The sequence below is a fragment of the Oncorhynchus mykiss genome, chromosome 16, assembly GCF_013265735.2.
Source record: "Oncorhynchus mykiss isolate Arlee chromosome 16, USDA_OmykA_1.1, whole genome shotgun sequence".
Taxonomy (NCBI): Eukaryota; Metazoa; Chordata; class Actinopteri; order Salmoniformes; family Salmonidae; genus Oncorhynchus; species Oncorhynchus mykiss.
This window is the reverse complement of record NC_048580.1, coordinates 17979399-17997593: the sequence shown is the minus strand read 5'-3', so window position 1 is coordinate 17997593 and position 18195 is coordinate 17979399. Positions and strand designations below refer to the sequence as shown.

Genomic DNA, 18195 nt, shown 5'->3' with positions numbered 1-18195 from the left:
TTGATGATTTGTCAAGATCTTTTTAAGTTGCTGTTCTCATCATTCTACCATGATGACAAACACTTAGGCCTACTGTAGGTATAGTATAGTGTAGAATACAAAGTTGACGCATATCAACCCTTTTTCTCCAATCACTTTGCAGCTGGCCTATCTAAGGGGAAATCAGTTAATTCTGCCTCCAGGACAAGACTAATGACAATGAACAACAACAGGCGCAAAATTCTGCGAGAAAAGATTTTCATACATCCCAGTTTTACAGCCTGGCAAAAGACACCATACAGTATGGAAGCAGTACAGGGCTTTGCCACAATCTTTTCCAAAATACTTGATATTTAAGATGAGACTTGTGAGATGTACTATATTTATGTATAGCGTAAGAGGTGAGTAATAGACATACTATACAAAGTAAAAAAAGCACAGATTTTTCTCCAAATACCACACATTTATATTAGTGATGGGCATCAGGCTGCCAAAACCTTTATCAGATGGCTCTAGTCTACCGAGTGGCGCAGCAGTCTACCGAGTGGCGCAGCGGTCTCCCGAGTGGCGCAGCGGTCTCCCGAGTGGGCACACATCTCAGTGCAAGAGGCGTCACTACAGTCCCTGGTTCGAATCCAGGCTGTATCACATCCGGCTGTGATTGGGAGTCCCATAGGGCGGCGCACAATTGGCCCAGCGTCATCCGGGTTTGGCCGGGGTAGGCCGTCATTGTAAGTAAGAATTTGTTCTTAACTGACTAGTTAAATAAAGGTTAAATAAAATACAGAGCCCTCTTGGAACATACTGTTATCTTTTATCTGCTTTGATATCTTTACACATACTTTATTTTCTCTCACTAAGGAAACTCTTCTAGCTACCAACATTTTTTGCAATTTAAAGAGGGGTCTATTTAAGTTACATTCTTGCTCATCTCCAAACCCCCTCATTAGCTAGCTATTTCACTCTATCACCTCTTCCTCTGTGCATATGTACATCTCCAGAGTTATTTATGCTCTGTTTTGTTTTCGACACTTCATCTTGTGATTGTGTGACTGGCTGCCAGGCATGGTGCAGTCAAAACTCCTTCTCCCCTCCCTTCCCCACTTGGCTGGAGAATTTACGACCAAGTCATCGCCCTGAAGCTGAAAGAAGCCCTGGCTCGCTGAAACGTAGCACCCTCTCCCTTGATGCACCACGTACCCATCTCGTTGTTTTATACGCTCTTGGATTTGCTCGACAACGCTCCACGACGACAGTGACAGCGCCCCATGACATCCATTCCTCAGCACCTGTCTGACCACCTGAAGCTATACAAGACCATTTCATCTTTTCTCCCTCTCCACCTCCCCCACCCTCCACTTCAAATGAGTTATCCAAATCAAAGGTGGTGCGCATTGTCCGGAGCTGAACATTACACCAGTGTCATGTAAGCTCCTTGAGCAGAGAACAGCTGCAGGTAATTCAGACAGAGAATCCTGGTGTCTTTGTTATGTTGTGTGCTGAATCAAGGGAGTGGGTGTAAAGTCGTCCTGCCATTAACACTTCATCCCTGTGGCCTGTGTCTTTGGCAGCTCCCCTCTCTGTAAATGAAACCAGAAGATGCTGGTGGTTTGGGCAGGGACCGCTGTGGGACCACATGCTAACTGGGCTACTAAAAGTGCAGTAGCTCTGACAAGTATTGTGTCGGGATCCAAAGAAGCTTTGTCATACACCTACTCACAAATATCTCCAAAATAAAACACTTCATGTTACAAAAGAGCAAGGCCTATGAGGTCAGATGCATAAAGCTGAATTTGTAATGAGATGATCCTCTACATTTCATGTGAGGGTGCCAAACGGGTTCTGGAATATTTCAACAAAGACACGTAAAGCCCTACAGAGCATAACCTGATTGTATCATGACACTAACAAACTCCCATAGACCTCGGAAATATTGCAATACTAATTCAATGGCAAAGTATATGCTTAATTATTGTTTATATTAAGTATATTCAAATGTATTATAACCATTTATGTATCAATTAGATCTGACACTGTGGCAGTCTCACAAATTTGTTGATTTCATTGATTTGGAGAATTTCAAAATGAGAGGGCTTTAAGTCATTTCAAACACTATTGATGGTACTAAACAGTTAACACTTTTTGTGAATAACTCCCTCGAAACAAAACCAATGAAGAACATTCAGTTAACAATGAAGAGTTACACGGCATGATTGGGGGCCGACGGCCAGAATGTAGAATATGGACCCACAATGGCAAAACAAAACAAAATGACGCTGACTTAAAAGGTCCTGATTGTATGACTCCAAATATAAAATTATAGTTTTATTTAACAAAATCAACTAAGTACTAATACATTTGGACTCACAAAATGTATGGTTGAGTTTATACACTTTTAGTTTGTCCTGAAGATGTTCAATGTTGTCATTGTCCTTGGAGGATGGAGACATTATCTAAACCAATAATTACACTAATTCCAACCGCTATTTAGAAACGCTCCAGGCCAATATTCAGAGACAATTTACATAGACATGCCATCCATAGGCTCCTTTAAAAAAATCCCTATAGATATTGAATAAGCTTCATGTTCAAAACTACAATTCCAACCTCCTTAGCATCACAACATTTATCTAATAAGATAAATGGACCTTAGTGAAGAGGAAAAGAACGGCAAGCCTTTTCCGTTACACCAGTGTTTGAGGTTAAGATTCTTTTGGACTGGGCTGGAGAACATTTTTCCACGCAGTCAACTGAAAGTGCACTGTATTCTGCCCTCTAAAAATGATCATTGACCAAAAGTCTATAGCAGCTCTAGGATTTGATGCTGAAACTCTAGATTGTACTCACCACCAGATGGGATAACCTCCAAGCACCCGCCAGCTGGACAGCCACACACACATCATATATCCAATCAGGTACAAATCCATGAGGTATGCCTTGTGGTGATAGGAGTGGAAATGGATCAATACAATACAGAATGTCCAATGGGGAATGAAGAACAGACTTCCTGGAAGAGAAGCTTTAGCAAAAGCTTGATTGTTGAGGGAGGGGAATTTAAATGAAATTGAAGGAACAAAAAAAAAACTCCTGTTTTCCCCCTTCTTTGAGTCGGGCCAGGGAAGTGTGTCTGGCTCCTTGTAGTTAAGAGAGTAAGTCTCTCTCTCTCACACATACACAAACGCACACACACGCTCCTACCCGTCCTCTCCTTCCCTCCCTCTCTGAGGTTCTTTCCTAAGGTAGATATCTTTTTCTCTCCACTTTTTTTTCTCCCTCAGGATGCCTCATCCACAGGCCCAATATTAAAGGGGGGGGGGGGAGAGACGAGCGAGGTTTGGAGATGTCAGCTGGCAAGCCAATCACAGAGGATGGCCTTAGGTTACGAGAAAAAAATATTTGTTCCAATCTGTCAATCACACACCACCCCCTGGTAATGTGAAAAAAAAGGAGAGAGAAAGAGGGAGGGCGAGAGGGAGGGAAAATGAGAGGGGAGGTATAGGGAGGGACAGAGGAAAAAGGTAGAGTTCTTATTCAATCTATTTCATCCATGATAATTCAAAGCAAGCACTCCCTAAAGTGGCTGAGGATAGGTGAAAGGATGTAAGGCCTGCCTCTTCATGGAGGCTTTGGGATTGACAACGGAGAGGAGGGCATACGAGGGGAGGAAGTGTTGACTCCATTTTTAAGGGGTTGTGCCCTGACTAATTGATCCGGATATATGTGCATACAGTGCATCCACACACCCTTTCTCTGTCACGCACACAGGGAGACATTTACAGTGGATTTTCTAAATTGTTGTCCTCCCACACCGACAAGAGGACATAATAGGAGACACAATAAAGCCATAAAACGTGGTGGTCGAGCCAGTCACGCAAGTTTATATGCTGTAGTGGGCCAAAGGTGACACATTTTACATCAATACCATTGTCATTTTGATGGGCTGTGGGGCAGGCAGTAGTCAGAGAGAGAGGAGGGAGAAGGGGGCACTATTTCTAGAACTAACCCAAAGTCAATTTAGATGTTGGGAAACTGATTTGTGACCATTACAAACTTCACACTTTTGTTGAGTCACGGGGTTAAATGCTCTTTTATTTATATCAAGACTTAGGGAAACGTTTTATTTTCAACAAAGGCATATTGATGTACTGTACCACAACAGCAAAAACATAAATTAACCCATGAAAAGACTGCAGTACGCTAGCGGAAATTGATACATTTCTTATGTTTCCCCTATAGAGAGAAAATCTATTCTCATTTGAACAGCTTGTTATTAGAGTTTTGCCAGTGTGTTGCATCGTGTGTTTAGAGAATGATGTCTAATGCTCTTAGTGGTTCCTCTATGTTCTTATGATTCTGTGTGTTCAGATGGTGTTTTCTTTTTAACAGAAACACTGCACAATGCCGTGACATCACGCCTGAGTCAAAACAAGATCAATCTGAGTTATTTAAAAGTGATTTACCGTGAGATTTATTCAACCGTTATATTTCTTACGAGACACACAGCTATTCACTGAAGTAATCATCCTTTTGAGAAACATTATTAATTGTCTAAATTATTTTCTTGATGATCTGTTGTAGCTTTTGGACTGATGTAGACATAGTGGCACAGGTGCCTCAAAGAGGAATTGGTCACGGCTTTAATGTTCTGCATGCAGTACCCATGAGGATCATGTTGGCCCTTCATCCAAACCTCATTTATACTACTACCTCTCAACATCCCTAAAATAAACCCTATTGGTTACCACCAATCAAAGCTCTCTCGTCTTCTCTGGTGTGGCTATGAAATGTACCCCAGGGTAAGGTTTGTCTGGTGACAACTGATGTGCTGCCTGGGGGTGGTGGTGGTCATGCTTTACCCCAGGGCAGGAGGGAGTGAGTGCCGGAGGGGCTGAAGGAAGGGGCTGAAAGGTTTCACAGTTGGAGCTGGGATTGTGCCCTCTGGAGGGGAGAGCTGCCTACCTACCACAGGGACAGAGCCCAGTGACCCCAGCCTAGAGGTCAGTCACAGAATACAATATCGCCTGGCTTGAGAAAAGAAAACATCAGTCACTATCCACAAAAAAATGTGAGAGTCATATTGACATTAATGACATGCGGCCTTGTATACGTACCTGTCAAGATGGGGTATGTATCTGTGAGGCTCACGACAAGGAACTAAGGTCTGCTTTCGATCACAGACATTGTCCTGTGCTACGGTGAACGAGTTTGAAAATGTGCCGAGCTCAGCATTCTTGAGGAGTGATCGACGCTTCGCGGGGCCAACGATGGATGGATGGGGAATGTGACAAGTGCGCAATTTACGATCGGAGGCGATGGAAGGGTCTGCGGTCTGCATCTGAACAACATTGAAACCACGTTTCCCTGCAGGTCAAAGCCACAATGTGATAAACTGTCTGGAAATTTACAGTTAGAATCTACAACTCTATGAAACCTGGTCCTGAACTGTGACCCATGGAGAGTTTCCATTGTGCAGATGTAGGATCTTAATTTGAGCCAGTTTATTACAGCAGGTAGATACTCCTGCAGCAACAGAAAATGCTCATTATTATGTGGATTATAATTAATTGTAATTTTTGTAGGGATTGAGCCATTTTTCATGAGGCAAAATTACAAACTTCCGAAGCCTTTTTAAACCACAAATACACTAAGTTAAAAAAGTTATCCAGCAACAGGGTGATCAAATTAAGATGCTACGTCTGTAGTCTGTCTGATACCATACGTATCTATATCTCTCTCTGAAGATGACTCATGACAGCCTGAGAAGTAGGCTATTCTGTGAAACATCAGAACTTGTTTAATCTTTGTTTGTTAAATACGTAATGTATGGATGTATGTCAAAAACTCAATAGTGACATAAAAGATGTGTGCGTGTCTATTCTTGTGCATGCGTGTGCTCGTCCTCAAGCATTTGTGTGTAAGTGAGAGAGAGACTATGTACTTGTATCAGTATATGCCCAGGAGGGGGGGGCACACATAGAGGACCCCTGCTGTGCTGGTTTCTACGGTGACCTGAGAAAGGCTGTAACCAAGTCCGGCTCTTTCTCAGGCCTGATCAGCGTATTACTACAAAGGAGGACATGTGTTCAGCCCCCCGCCTCCCGCCCACTCCCACTCAATCCGACCAATGTGGCCGGACACAGGCAGCCAATAAAACCAGGATTAGGAGGGTGTCTACACACACTGGGCTGTAGCCAAAAAGTTTCTGAACACGCCCAACTCCGCCCTCCCCTCACACACTTATTTTCTTTCATTAGTTCTTTCTTAGACCATCTTTCTGTCTTTGTTTATTTCATTCGCTCCCATTTTCTCTCCTTCCTCTGTCTCTTTCTTTCAAATCCCTAACTCTGTAAGCTCCTGACACAATGGGGTTTCCAGAAATTACTCATTTAGCCAGCGCAGTCAGTTCTCAATGCCCGTCTCCCCCTGTCATACTTGGAGTCCTGTGTCTTGCCCTGATATGATAATGAAATGCGCTCCATCACAATAACAATGGTGTGTGTTTGTGTGTGTTGCTTGTGTTCGTGTGCATGCACCTGTGCCTCTACATGTGTTTGACAGAGATACAATTCAATGTCTCACAGTTTTTTTGTTTCACTCCAGGACAATGCAACGATGTTGCAGATGTGTCCCATCTGCAACGGAAACGCATCTTGTGTTATGTGCTGTCATGAATGTCTGGCGCACTCTACCAGTAGGCCTCTGTATCCAGAGACTGCATCCTCATCCATCTGCTCTGGATCTCCCGAACGCTATAATGCTAACGTGTCCTGGAAATGGGAGCGTTTGGGTAATATCGCTGCAGCCTTTGTCAAGGATTTTTGTAAGCTGGGGACAAAGAGCGACAAGAACTCTCCCCCAAACAAACCTTTTTCATTAGAGCAGCAAACACTTCATCCTTTAGCTATGCAGCAGGATCTCCTGTTGGTGTGGAAGGCCAAGCCACTGTCACACAGGGAGGGAAGAGCCTTAAAACCCTCGGCTGGCGGTCTTCAGTCGGACATTGAGCCCAAGCCTAATTAAAGGGCACTTAAGCCCCACAATGAGCCGCCGTGCAGGTTTGGGGGTGGCGGGGGTCTCAGATTGGAGGGGCAGTATTCATGGCACTCGTAAACAAGGTGGTCTGAGAACAGAGAGAGAGAACAGAGACCGAGAGAGAAGAGGGGCTATGTACCAGCGACTTTGTTCACACTCTTCAAGACAAAGTCAACAGCCAGCCCTCTTGCCACCCCCCCTAATAACCACCTTCTTCAGAGGGCTCTGCAAACACAATGCTTCTCCCACTCTCCTCTTCTCGCTCTCAGTCACTGATGGGACAATGAGGGCTCACCCCCCCCTGCACCCGCTCTCAAGCCCCCCCCCCAAACAGACACTTATTTTATTGAAATTCTTTGGTGTTCTAATCCCCAGCTTCCTCCAGGGCCAATAATGGACTCCCTGCGACAGACTTTTCTAGCACCGATAGCTAGCAGCATTCTCCCAGCCCGGGTCACAAGTCTTCACCTTCTCCAATGTCAAGTCTTCTCCTTCTCCAATGTCAGCACTATATGCCTTCCCAGTCAGTGAAAAGAGACTATAGTAGCATTTGTTAGTGAAATGCAATGTTATCTTGAATCAATACAAATGTGCTGCTGAATTCAAAGGTTGATGGAAAGTCAATGTTGGAAGTTATAGTACTCCAGTAACAGTGTTGTGTTGTATTTCAAGGTGATGCTACATCTCAGAGCCAATAGCAAATGTGTCCTTCCATCTTGTAGTGACCAACCTTAGTTTTGCTTTAACTAAAAATGTAAATGTATGGCTAGTTTTACAATTCAAATAACAAGTGATTGATTTAAGTTGTATTTTGGCAGAGGGTGACAGAATGCAGAGTTGGGCAGAGACATGGGATTGTATAATGGACTGCATGAACAATGAGCATACTACCCAACATCACGCCTTTCTGTTAAATTATAATACGTCTTAAGACGAATGTCCAACATACCTGTCCTGTCCTGTCCACTTTCAAATTTAACTTGACTACATGTTCAATTGGTTCTCACTCCAGGTGTACCATTCACTCTCAGTCAGTGAGGATGGTGACATCTACTGGTCACATGGGATTCTTAGGGGCTAGTTAATGTTTATTGTCATGATTCTTGTCCTGAAGGCAGAACTGAGCGATATCTCCTTAGATATAATTAATTGAAATGCCTTTATTTGTATGGCATGTTCTATGCAACAAAGATGCAAATAATTTGATGCGTTTCATCTGCATGGCCTACATAAGGTAGCACAAAATTAGAATGATACTGTACAACAGGGGCGCAACTTTCACTGGTGCCCACATTCTGAAATTGCATTTTTTACCCCCCCCCCCCCCCCCCCCCAGATTTATCATTGGAATGTGATACAAAACGAGGCAAAGGTTTGCTTTAGGACCATGCAGGCTGTTTGGAGTGTTTTTCCGACTGGATGTAAAAAATATATATTTAAAAAAAGAGGTCCCCTCCACTTCTAAAACCAAAGTTGCGCCCCTGCTGTACAATGTATTCTATTTTGATCAAAGCATTTTCCAATCAACCCTGATTGAAGAGGGAGTGGTCACAGAACAGCCAATAGTCCAAATTCATTGGAAAACACCTAGTAAACAACACAATACATTCAAAAGGGAAATAGAAACACTATCAAAATACACATCAGGTCAGACGCATTAGAACCACTAGAAAAAAAAACAAAGTAGTTTTAGCCTTGAATCGGAGTGGGCAAAATTGTGTTTATGTTACAGAAACGAAGGCCCTAGAGAGTAAGAGAGACAATAATGCCAAAAGTGAATCTAAGCATGAAAGGTATCTCGTCATTAAAAGCTGTCCTATTAACATGTTACATTGTAAAGCCTCACTGGGAGAGCCTCGAGGGACCAGAGAGTATAGAAATGTAATCTTCTCCAGAACACATCTGAACAACTATTAAACGTGTGTTAGAAAAAGAGATGGAAGAGGAAAAAAGACCACAAGGACTTTGAAGCTTCAATTTGATCATCCACCAAGGTAGCCAGAGTTGTTATAGGCCAGGGATCACATTTCCACCCACGTCAGACTGTGTTTATCGTACTGTAGCTTTACAATAAAACATGGAAGATATCCACAGTGGGCTGAAGATCTAGGCCCATGCTTCAGCCTACATATTACATTATACATTAAGGATTCCTTATGGCAGCAAGGTTAGAAATGTTTCATGGCGAGAACGTTGTCACCTCTGAGAATTATTATGGATTGTTATGGATATTATATTTGACAAATTAGATGCATAAGTCAAAATCGTAGCATGTACAACAAACACATCAAATTATAACGATAAGGTTGATTTATACAAACAATACCTTGCTCCTTCTCCCCCAGGCATTGAAAATATATATTGAATACGCCCTTTCTGAAAAAGAATTCTAGCCTGTGTTCGTGATGTTGCCAGAACACTTCAGGGTGAGCTTTAAAAATGTACAAACAAGAACATGTCTCACCAATGTACTTAGGAGCCTCCCGAGTGGCGCAGCGCTCTAAGGCCTCACTACCTCGATCCCAGGCTGTATGACAGCCGGCCATGACCGGGAGACCCATGAGGCGGTGCACAATTGGCCCAGCGTCGACTGGGTTAGGGGAGGGTTTGGCCAACCTTACAGTGAAATGCTTACTTCCAAGCCCTTAACCAACAATGCAGTTTTAATTAAGAAAATACCCCCCAAAAAAGTGAGAGATAAAAATAACAAATAATTAAAGGGCACCAGTAAATAATGTCCTTGTCCCATTGTGCTCTAATGACTTCTTGTGGCGGGCTGGGCACCTGCAAGCTGAATCCTGTTGCCAGTTGTGGGGCTGGCTTCCCGGTTAAGCGAGCACTGTGTCAGTTGACGCATGGCCCTTGACATTCGCCTCTCCCGAGTCTGTACGGGAGTTGCAGCGATGGGACAAGACTTTAACTACCAATTGGATATCACAAAAAGGGGGTAAAAAGTACCCCCCCCAAAAATATATATATTATAATTTACTTAGCTTTGATAACCATGGCAAAAAAATAGCTATTATGATATGCCATGACTTGATAGGAGTCTTCGGCGCTGTTATGGTTTTTCTCATTGTTTCCAATGCCAGCTGGGATCTCAGAGCATTGTTCTGTATTTGCATGTGACGGTAGATCTAAGTTTACATCTCTAACACACCACCCAGAGCTATGACCATGAGATAATACCTTGTCAGCTGGCCAAACCTGTTTAATGCCACTCAATTCTGGGGTATCTTTAGAAAACAGTGGGTATCACATAACCACCCAGTTAAATGGAACATAGCTGACCCCTTCAGCTTTAGGGAACGGTGTTCCCTAAATTAGTGTTTGGACTTATCTGAGGATCTAGAACATGACACTCTTGATCTTCTTTGATTTGGGAGTCTCAGGCATCAACCTCGTCAATCATTCTCACTGCTTCTAGCCTAGAGGAGCCTCCACTGTCCCACCAGACATAGGAGTCAATGGCCTTCTTTTGTGCAAAAATATCAAATTATGATTGGAAGGATGTCAGTGTTCTCTAAAGAGCTAGACTATTTGTTTTGATCAAATTGTGCAATTTGGCAAAAATATCTATTTTGTAACACTTCATTTTACCGTTGGCCTACTTTTTCCATTAGTATTCATCTATCTATTTAATATCAATATGAAAAGGCAGTTACACATGTAGGCTACATATTATACACTTTATATACAAAAGCATGTGGACACCCCTTCAAATTAGTGGATTTGGCTATTTCAGCCACACCCATTGCTGTCAGGTGTATAAACTCGAGCACACAGCCATGCAATCTCCATAGACAAACATTGGCAGTAGAATGGCCTACTGCCGGGTGGAGATTATAACAGAACATGGCCAAGATGTTCAAATGAGAAAGCCCTGCCTCCAGCTGTTTGCTTAGAAATTCTAGGGACAATTAGGAGGCCTGCGTCTTGTGACCGTAGCGTACGTGTAAGTATGTACGGCAAGGACCAAATCAGAGAGATAGGTAGGAGCAATCCCATGTAATGCTTTGCAGGTTAGCAGTAAAACCTTGAAATCAGCCCTTGCCTTGACAGGAAGCCAGTGTAGGGAGGCTAGCACTGGAGTAATATGATAAAATGTTTTGGTTCTAGTCAGGATTCTAGCAGCCATATTTAGCACTAACTGAAGTTTATTTAGTGCTTTATCCGGGTAGCCAGAAAGTAGAGCATTGCAGTAGTGTAACCTAGAAGTAACAAAAACATGGATACATTTTTCTGCATCATTTTTGGACAGAAAGTTTCTGATTTTTGCAATGTTACGTAGATGGAAAAAAGCTGTCCTTGAAACAGTCTTGATATGTTCTTCAAAAGAGAGATCAGGGTCCAGAGTAACGCCGAGGTCCTTCACAGTTTTATTTGAGACAACTGTACAACCATTAAGATTAATTGTCAGATTCAACAGAAGATCTCTTTGTTTCTTGGGACCTAGAACAAGCATCTCTGTTTTGACCGAGTTTAAAAGTAGAAAGTTTGCAGTCGTCCACTTCCTTATGTCTGATACACAGGCTTCTAGCGAGGGCAATTTTGGTTTCATTGAAATGTACAGCTGTGTGTCATCCGCATGGCAGTGAAAGTTAACATTATGTTTTCGAATGACATCCCCAAGAGGTAAAATATATAGTGATAACAATACTGGTCCTAAAACGGAACCTTGAGGAACACCGAAATGTACAGTTGATTTGTCAGAGGACAAACCATTCACAGAGACAAACTGATATCTTTCCGACAGATAAGATCTAAACCAGGCCAGAACTTGTCTGTGTAGACCAATTTGGGTTTCCAATCTCTCCAAAAGAATGTGGTGATCGATGGTATCAAAAGCAGCACTAAGGTCTAGGAGCACAAGGACAGATGCAGAGCCTCGGTCTGATGCCATTAAAATGTAATTTACCACCTTCACAAGTGCAGTCTCAGTGCTATGATGGGGTCTAAAACCAGACTGAAGCATTTCGTATACATTGTTTGTCTTCAGGAAGGCAGTGAGTTGCTGCGCAACAGCCTTTTCTAAAAATATGTTTTACATTTTTTAAAATCTATCATAGGATGCCAACACGTCTGTCGAATTTCTCCCCTAATAGAGCTTCCCTGGTCAACTGTAAGTGCTGTTATTGTGAAGTTGAAACGTCTCTGAGCAACAGCGGCTCAGCTGTGAAGTGGTAGGCCACACAAGCTCACAGAGCGGGACCGCTGAGTGCTGAAGCGCATAGTGCGTAAAAATCTTGGGCTGTTTTTCATGGTTTTTCATGGTTCAGACTAGGCCCCTTAGTTCCAGTGAAGGGACATCTTAACGCTACAGCATACATTCTAGACGATTCTGTGCTTCCAACTTTGTTGCAACAGTTTGGGCAAGGCCCTTTCCTGTTTCAGCATGACAATGCCCCCTTGCACTAAGTGAAGTTCATACAGCAATGATTTGTCGAGATTGGTTTGGAAGAACTTGACTGTCCTGCACAGAGCCCTGACCTCAACCCCATCGAACACCTTTGGGATGCCCGACCTCACTAATGATCTTGTGGCTGAATGGAAGCAAGTCCCCACAGCAATGTTCCAACATCTAGTGGAAAGCCTTCCCAGAATAGTGAAGAGGGGACCAACTCCATATTAATGCGCATGATTTTGGAATGAGATGTTCACCGACCGGGTGTCCACATACTATTGGTCATGTAGTGTACTTGATGACATGTTAGGTAGGCCTACTTTTCTTACATCAAATAATTTAACTCAATTGGTAACTATGTTGGTAGCTTACCAAATGATATTTATTTTATTAAGCCCTATTTACATCAAATCAAATCTAATTTTATTGGTCACATACACATGGTTAGCAGAGGTAAAAATATGTTGTTCTGCCCCTGAGCAAGGCAGTTCATCCACTGTTCCCTGGGCGCCAAAGATGTTAATTAAGGCAGCCCACCGCCACCGCACCTTTCTGATTCAGAGGGGTTGGGTTAAATGCGGAAGACACATTTCAGTTTAATGGATTCAGTTGTACAACTGGCTAGGTATCCCCCTTTCCCCTTATTGTGAGTGTAACGAAATGCTTGTGGTGTAGCGAAATGCTTGTAAAAAAATCCTGACTGTATGTAATAACACTTAAGATTTTCTGGGCTAACAATGTAAGAAATAATACATAAAAATATATATATATATACTGCAGAGTTTCCTAAGGACTAGAAGCGAGGCAGCCCTCTCTGTCGGCGCCATTTTTCTGATCAGTAGTTGTCACAAAGTGTTATACAGATACTCAGAACACCAAAGAGCTAGCAATGCAGATGCAGAAGCAAATGGTGCCTGTGTTGCTCTATTTGATTAATTCCTAAGAAACAAATAATATATGAAATGGTTATTACTGTGTAATAACCAATTACTATCTACTTTATCAGTGAATACTTGATGATTTGTGTACAATAAAAATCATGCTCTACCATCCGTTTTGATATCAAAGGTTGACCTACTGATAATTGTAATGTATAATGCTTGAAATGTAACACTTATTTTCAAAATGTGCCTTTCTGCACCCATGAAAAGTGCCCTCGCCCTCCTGTTCCTGTGACGTTTTCAACGCATTCCATTTGAATTGGTCAATTTTACCCATGTGATGTAAAGACACCAATCAGCGCTAAGAGTGATAAAAAAAATAAAAAAACAACGTCCAAATGTGGAGCTCTGAAAATGATGACGTTCTACATGAATTGCTGGCTGGTAGTGGAAGTGGAACTGTTTAGCCTGAATGTCGGGCTATAAACTGAAGAATACTTGAATAACATTGCATAAGAAAGCAATAAGAAGGTATTTGAATGAATGACTAATCGAAACGATATAGCAGTCTGACCTATTGATGCCAATTACCTAACCAGAGAAGGCTATAGTGAATAAGAGGAAAACAGCGATATAACGGACTGAAGCTAAAAGTGCGATTGAAGCCATTTTCTCCTGTAAGTATTATCTTCTTTGATTTGGCTACTTTATTTACTTATTATTGATATTGGAATACAGTAGTCCTAGTGCATGATGCAATATCGTAGATCATAATGTCATATTTCAATTGAATAATGGAAAGTTCTGGAAGAACTGAAAGAATGTGAGTTGAATCAGCCTGCACTACATGCTGGGTCATGACTATGTTGTAATTCTCATAGCTATTTAATTACTATTTTTGGTGCTTAAAGAGGATCCCATTTTGTTTACTGTGTGACCAAAACTAATCTACTTTCTGCTACATTTCTGCAAGACTCCCCCTCCTCAAAGTTACACAAAACCTAGTTCAGCACCACATTCCAACTAAATTTAGCCTATCTAGGGACTCCACCCCCTCCCAATAGGGTCTAATAATGAACAGTGCATGGATGGAATAGTCAAGCTGTAGCTTAGTCGCATTGCTTGTATCATTCGGAATTGCTGGCATACCTAAGGAATTACACACACCCTTCTGATCCCACCACTCAACGTTGACCCCAAGCAGACGAGGAGCGTGGTAACGTGACATCATGAACGTGGGCACGGCACACAGCGAGGTGAACCCCAACACACGGGTAATGAACAGCCGGGGCATCTGGCTCTCCTACCTCCTGGGCATCGGCCTGCTGCATGTCATCCTGCTCAGCATCCCCTTCGCCAGTGTGCCCGTGGTCTGGACGCTCACCAACCTCATACACAACCTGGTGGGTAGTAGGCACCTTAGTAGGCTATGCCTAGGGCCACCAGTGCATCTCACCCACTGTATAACATAAGTACTGTAGGTGGATGGTCCAGTCACTGTTATTGCACACAATGGTAGTCTCCATAAGCAAACTACTCTGCAGTCTGCACAGTCACTAGGAGTGTGCTGAGTGAAAGTGAATAAAAGCAATAGTCCATGGGGCAGTCTGGAACGTTTGTCTCTTTTTGTGGCATTTTCATTGCTATGAAAAATCACAGAACAGATCAGCTTCCACATCCTTTTCCAAACTAAATCGATTTGCGGTTCTAGGCTACTGACAATTTCACAGTATCTCTTTTACCCGTACAATGTTTTATATAACAGCTTTCCTGACTGACTATTCTGTGGTGTGTGTGTGTGTGTTGCAGTGCATGTACCTGTTGTTACACTTGGTGAAAGGAACCCCGTTTGAAACTCCGGACCAGAGCAAGGCTCGCTTCTACACATACTGGGAGCAGATGGACTATGGTGTACAATTCACTGCCTCACGCAAGTTCCTCACCATCACTCCTATCGTCCTGTAAGGACATCAACACTACCTTATTCTTTATAGAGTATTTATAAAATAATAGTCCGTTTACTACTTATAGTCCTTTATAAAGTATAATTTAATGCAATGTGTTGCAATGGTATTTTAGTAGTGATAGGACTGTGAAGTGAAGCATTAGCCTATTTTTTTAAGTACAGTTTTTTTTCTCGCCGTCCTTGTTAATGACTTCAGCAGCCTCGTCCAGCCAGTCTTTGGGCAGTGGGGAGTCTGGGCTGCTGTGGTGCCTGCTGTCAGCGGAAGGCTCTATTTAGAGACACTGCTGACAGATGGTTTGTCACTAATGCTTGGTCAATGAACCATGATGGATCTATTTGCAGATACGTCCTCTTACATTTTACATGACATTTTTATTTTAGTCCTTGTCACTTTGATCATCAAAAGTCCTCAACAACAGTTGACATGTTCACATGTGGCATTGTGAATTGGAAAGACGTAACTGTCGGCCAAAAAAACAGATACCTGTAGTTGTCCAGACAATACCTTTTTAAATGACCTCCTTCACCCAGCTCCAGTCTTTCTTTGACCTACCCTTTCTTTCTCTTCCTCATACTTGTTCCCTCTCCCCCTAGCTACATCCTCACCAGCTTCTACACCAAGTATGACCGGGCCCACTTTGTGGTCAACACGGTCTCCCTGATGACCGTGCTCATTCCCAAGCTCCCCCAGCTTCACGGAGTTCGGATCTTTGGCATTAACAAGTACTGATGGGGCGGAAGAGGACACCGCCATTCCTCCATCTCCCTGTGGACTGTAAACACAGAGTATCAGGCCCCGCCGTATTGGCCCCCAGCCCATAGGGATCCATGGCCCCTCTCTGGCTCACAGGGCTATTGAGCACTCTGCTAAATGAAACCTATGGGCGATAAACAACACAGAATTGACTTACAGGGCTCGGCTGGGTCCGAGCTCCTATGTGGTCCTATTGAAGCTGTGCTGTGGTGTTTATTTGTGGTTCCTTTTATGTCCATTTGATTTAATTCACAGAGAACACTGCAAGTGACGCCTTTGAGGAGATGTATTGAGATTGAGTTACAATGTGGAGAGGAGAAACCTCGGAGCAGTTTGATCCTGAGAAAAGTGAGACTCAGACATTTTGCACCCAGGGAGACATTTTGGAAGTTATGTCATTCAGTTATGGATGCCCTCTAGAATTAGAACTCTACATTTCTTTAGCATCTTGTCCTCACAAGGCTCATTCTCTCTTTCTCTCATAAGAAAGGACAGACTGCTAGAGAAAAGGTTAGCTCGGGAGTTGCTCTGACTGTTGCAGTGGTCAGACAGGAGGGACCACAGGGTTTATATTTAGCCCCCCCTGACCACTCAGTCTGAGTTTGGAAAGTTTAAGCAACACTTATTTTATCTGATCATTTCCATATTTAGATTGCCTTGCTCTGATTTGAACCAGAGTAAACGTCTGTTCACATTGCAGTCTTTAATCTACAGTGCAGAGACAGACATGCTCAGGCCCCAAAGCTAATTCCAGCTTTATGAATCTGTTGTATTTACATTTCAGTTGGGACCCTTAGGGCAGAAGATGAAAAGCAGGTTAGGCGATTCATGTTCATGGAAAACATTTGTGCATACATATTGCATACTCTAAGTCAGGGTTCCCCAACTGGCCCTTGGGTGGTTTTATTTGTCCACTCAAGTTTTCTGAGATTTTCATTGTAGGACATAAAAGACTGTAGAAACACCAGGAAATCAGCTCCCAAGTGATTTCAATTTAACAAATCTGTTCCCAAGTATTCCCACGCATAATAGGACCATCCGCTCAAGAAAAAAATCGACCCGCGGCTGTGTCTAGTTGATGAGCCCTGTTCTAAGTATTGTATATTCAACAATAATAGATTGTAGTGCATGGGTATGGGCTTAAAGACTTCCTTCAAACGTAGAGACATACAAATTGTATCCATGACTTCATCCGACTGGGTAAGTAGAAAATAGGGCTTGATTGACAAAATCTCAAACTATCCCTTCAGTTGATACAAAGGCTATAAATGTGTTATGACATGTTGTAATGTTGGTGTTTTAATAAGGTACCAAGTACAGATAGATACCGGGAGTTTGCCACATAGCATGTATTTACATTCTTTGAGCAGAGTCATCATGGCAACAACATGGCAACAAACAACAACAAGCGTATTTAAAGTGGGGAAACGGAAACTGAGAACTACGCAGCACAAAGTGTTGTGTTCAGAACTGACACTCAGTTTACTCCGATTGAAGAGAGGTGGTGATAATTGAGATGAATGTTCGTTTGAAATGAATTTCCAGAGTCTTTCACACAGCTTTAGATAACCCCCCAACGGAAATTTTGGCAATGAAAGGGAGAAAAGAACTTAGTGGAACATTTTCATATCCACAAAATGCACTATAATCAAATATGAATGGCTTCAGTGGATTTTAGTAAGTGCAGAGAAGATTTATTAATTACACTTATGACTGACAGGGTTTTAATGTACAACCATTAGAGATACTGCATATTGTTTTTCATTAGAAGTAAAAAACAAAAGTATGTGCGCCTTCCTAGTTTGTTAGCACAGTAGGTAGCAAAGAACATGAGTGTTTTTCAATGTGTGTGAGGTCTGTTGCACAGGAGCAATGCGACGTTTATGTGTGATCTGACTGGTACAGAGCACAGGACTTTATTCATTTGATTGTGTAACAACATAACAGTCTTATGAAATTGTAGGTCCTCGCTTGATAGTGGATTAGGAAAAATATAGCTTAGGGCTTTTTTGGCACTTAAGTTCAGAAGGAGGATGGACTATTGTAAATATATTTTACAAATGAAAACCTATAACGATGAGGGTTTGTAACGGTCTTCTAGGTGTGAAGGAGAGTCGGACCAAAATGCGGCGTGTAGATTGCGATCCATGTTTATTGTGACTATAGCAACATGAATCCA

The 18195-nt window shown here is 42.5% G+C and overlaps 2 protein-coding genes across 3 annotated transcripts in view; one reads left to right on the top strand and one right to left on the bottom strand.

Annotated features, from left to right (window-relative positions):
• LOC110491490 (proto-oncogene Wnt-3-like) overlaps window positions 1-3239 on the bottom strand; it is a 30288-nt gene extending 27049 nt beyond the window's left edge. The window contains exon 1 of the mRNA XM_021564973.2: window positions 2827-3239. Within this exon, the coding sequence (XP_021420648.1) occupies window positions 2827-2906 (80 nt within the window). The 5' untranslated portion in view covers window positions 2907-3239. The remainder of the gene's footprint in view (window positions 1-2826) is intronic.
• Window positions 3240-13700: 10461 nt separating this feature from the next.
• Window positions 13701-16205, top strand: ormdl3 (ORMDL sphingolipid biosynthesis regulator 3). Of its 2 annotated transcripts, none has more exons than XM_021564971.2 (4): window positions 13701-13973; window positions 14501-14699; window positions 15106-15257; window positions 15857-16205. In XM_021564971.2, exons 2-4 carry the CDS (start codon window positions 14526-14528, stop codon window positions 15990-15992), a joined length of 462 nt encoding a protein of 153 aa, XP_021420646.1. In that variant the 5' UTR covers window positions 13701-13973; window positions 14501-14525; the 3' UTR covers window positions 15993-16205. The 2 variants fall into 2 exon arrangements, with proteins under 2 accessions (XP_021420646.1, XP_021420647.1); XM_021564972.2 differs by having other exon boundaries at window positions 14498-14699.
• Window positions 16206-18195: the final 1990 nt, after the last annotated feature.

Excerpts from the sequence above, each read along its gene's own strand:
- ormdl3 (XM_021564971.2), top strand. The coding sequence starts at position 14,526 with ATGAACGTGGGCACGGCACACAGCGAGGTGAACCCCAACACACGGGTA. Across the intron at positions 14,700-15,105 it reads CCAACCTCATACACAACCTG|TGCATGTACCTGTTGTTACA; the intron begins GTGGGTAGTAGG and ends TGTGTGTTGCAG. Across the intron at positions 15,258-15,856 it reads ACCATCACTCCTATCGTCCT|CTACATCCTCACCAGCTTCT; the intron begins GTAAGGACATCA and ends CTCTCCCCCTAG.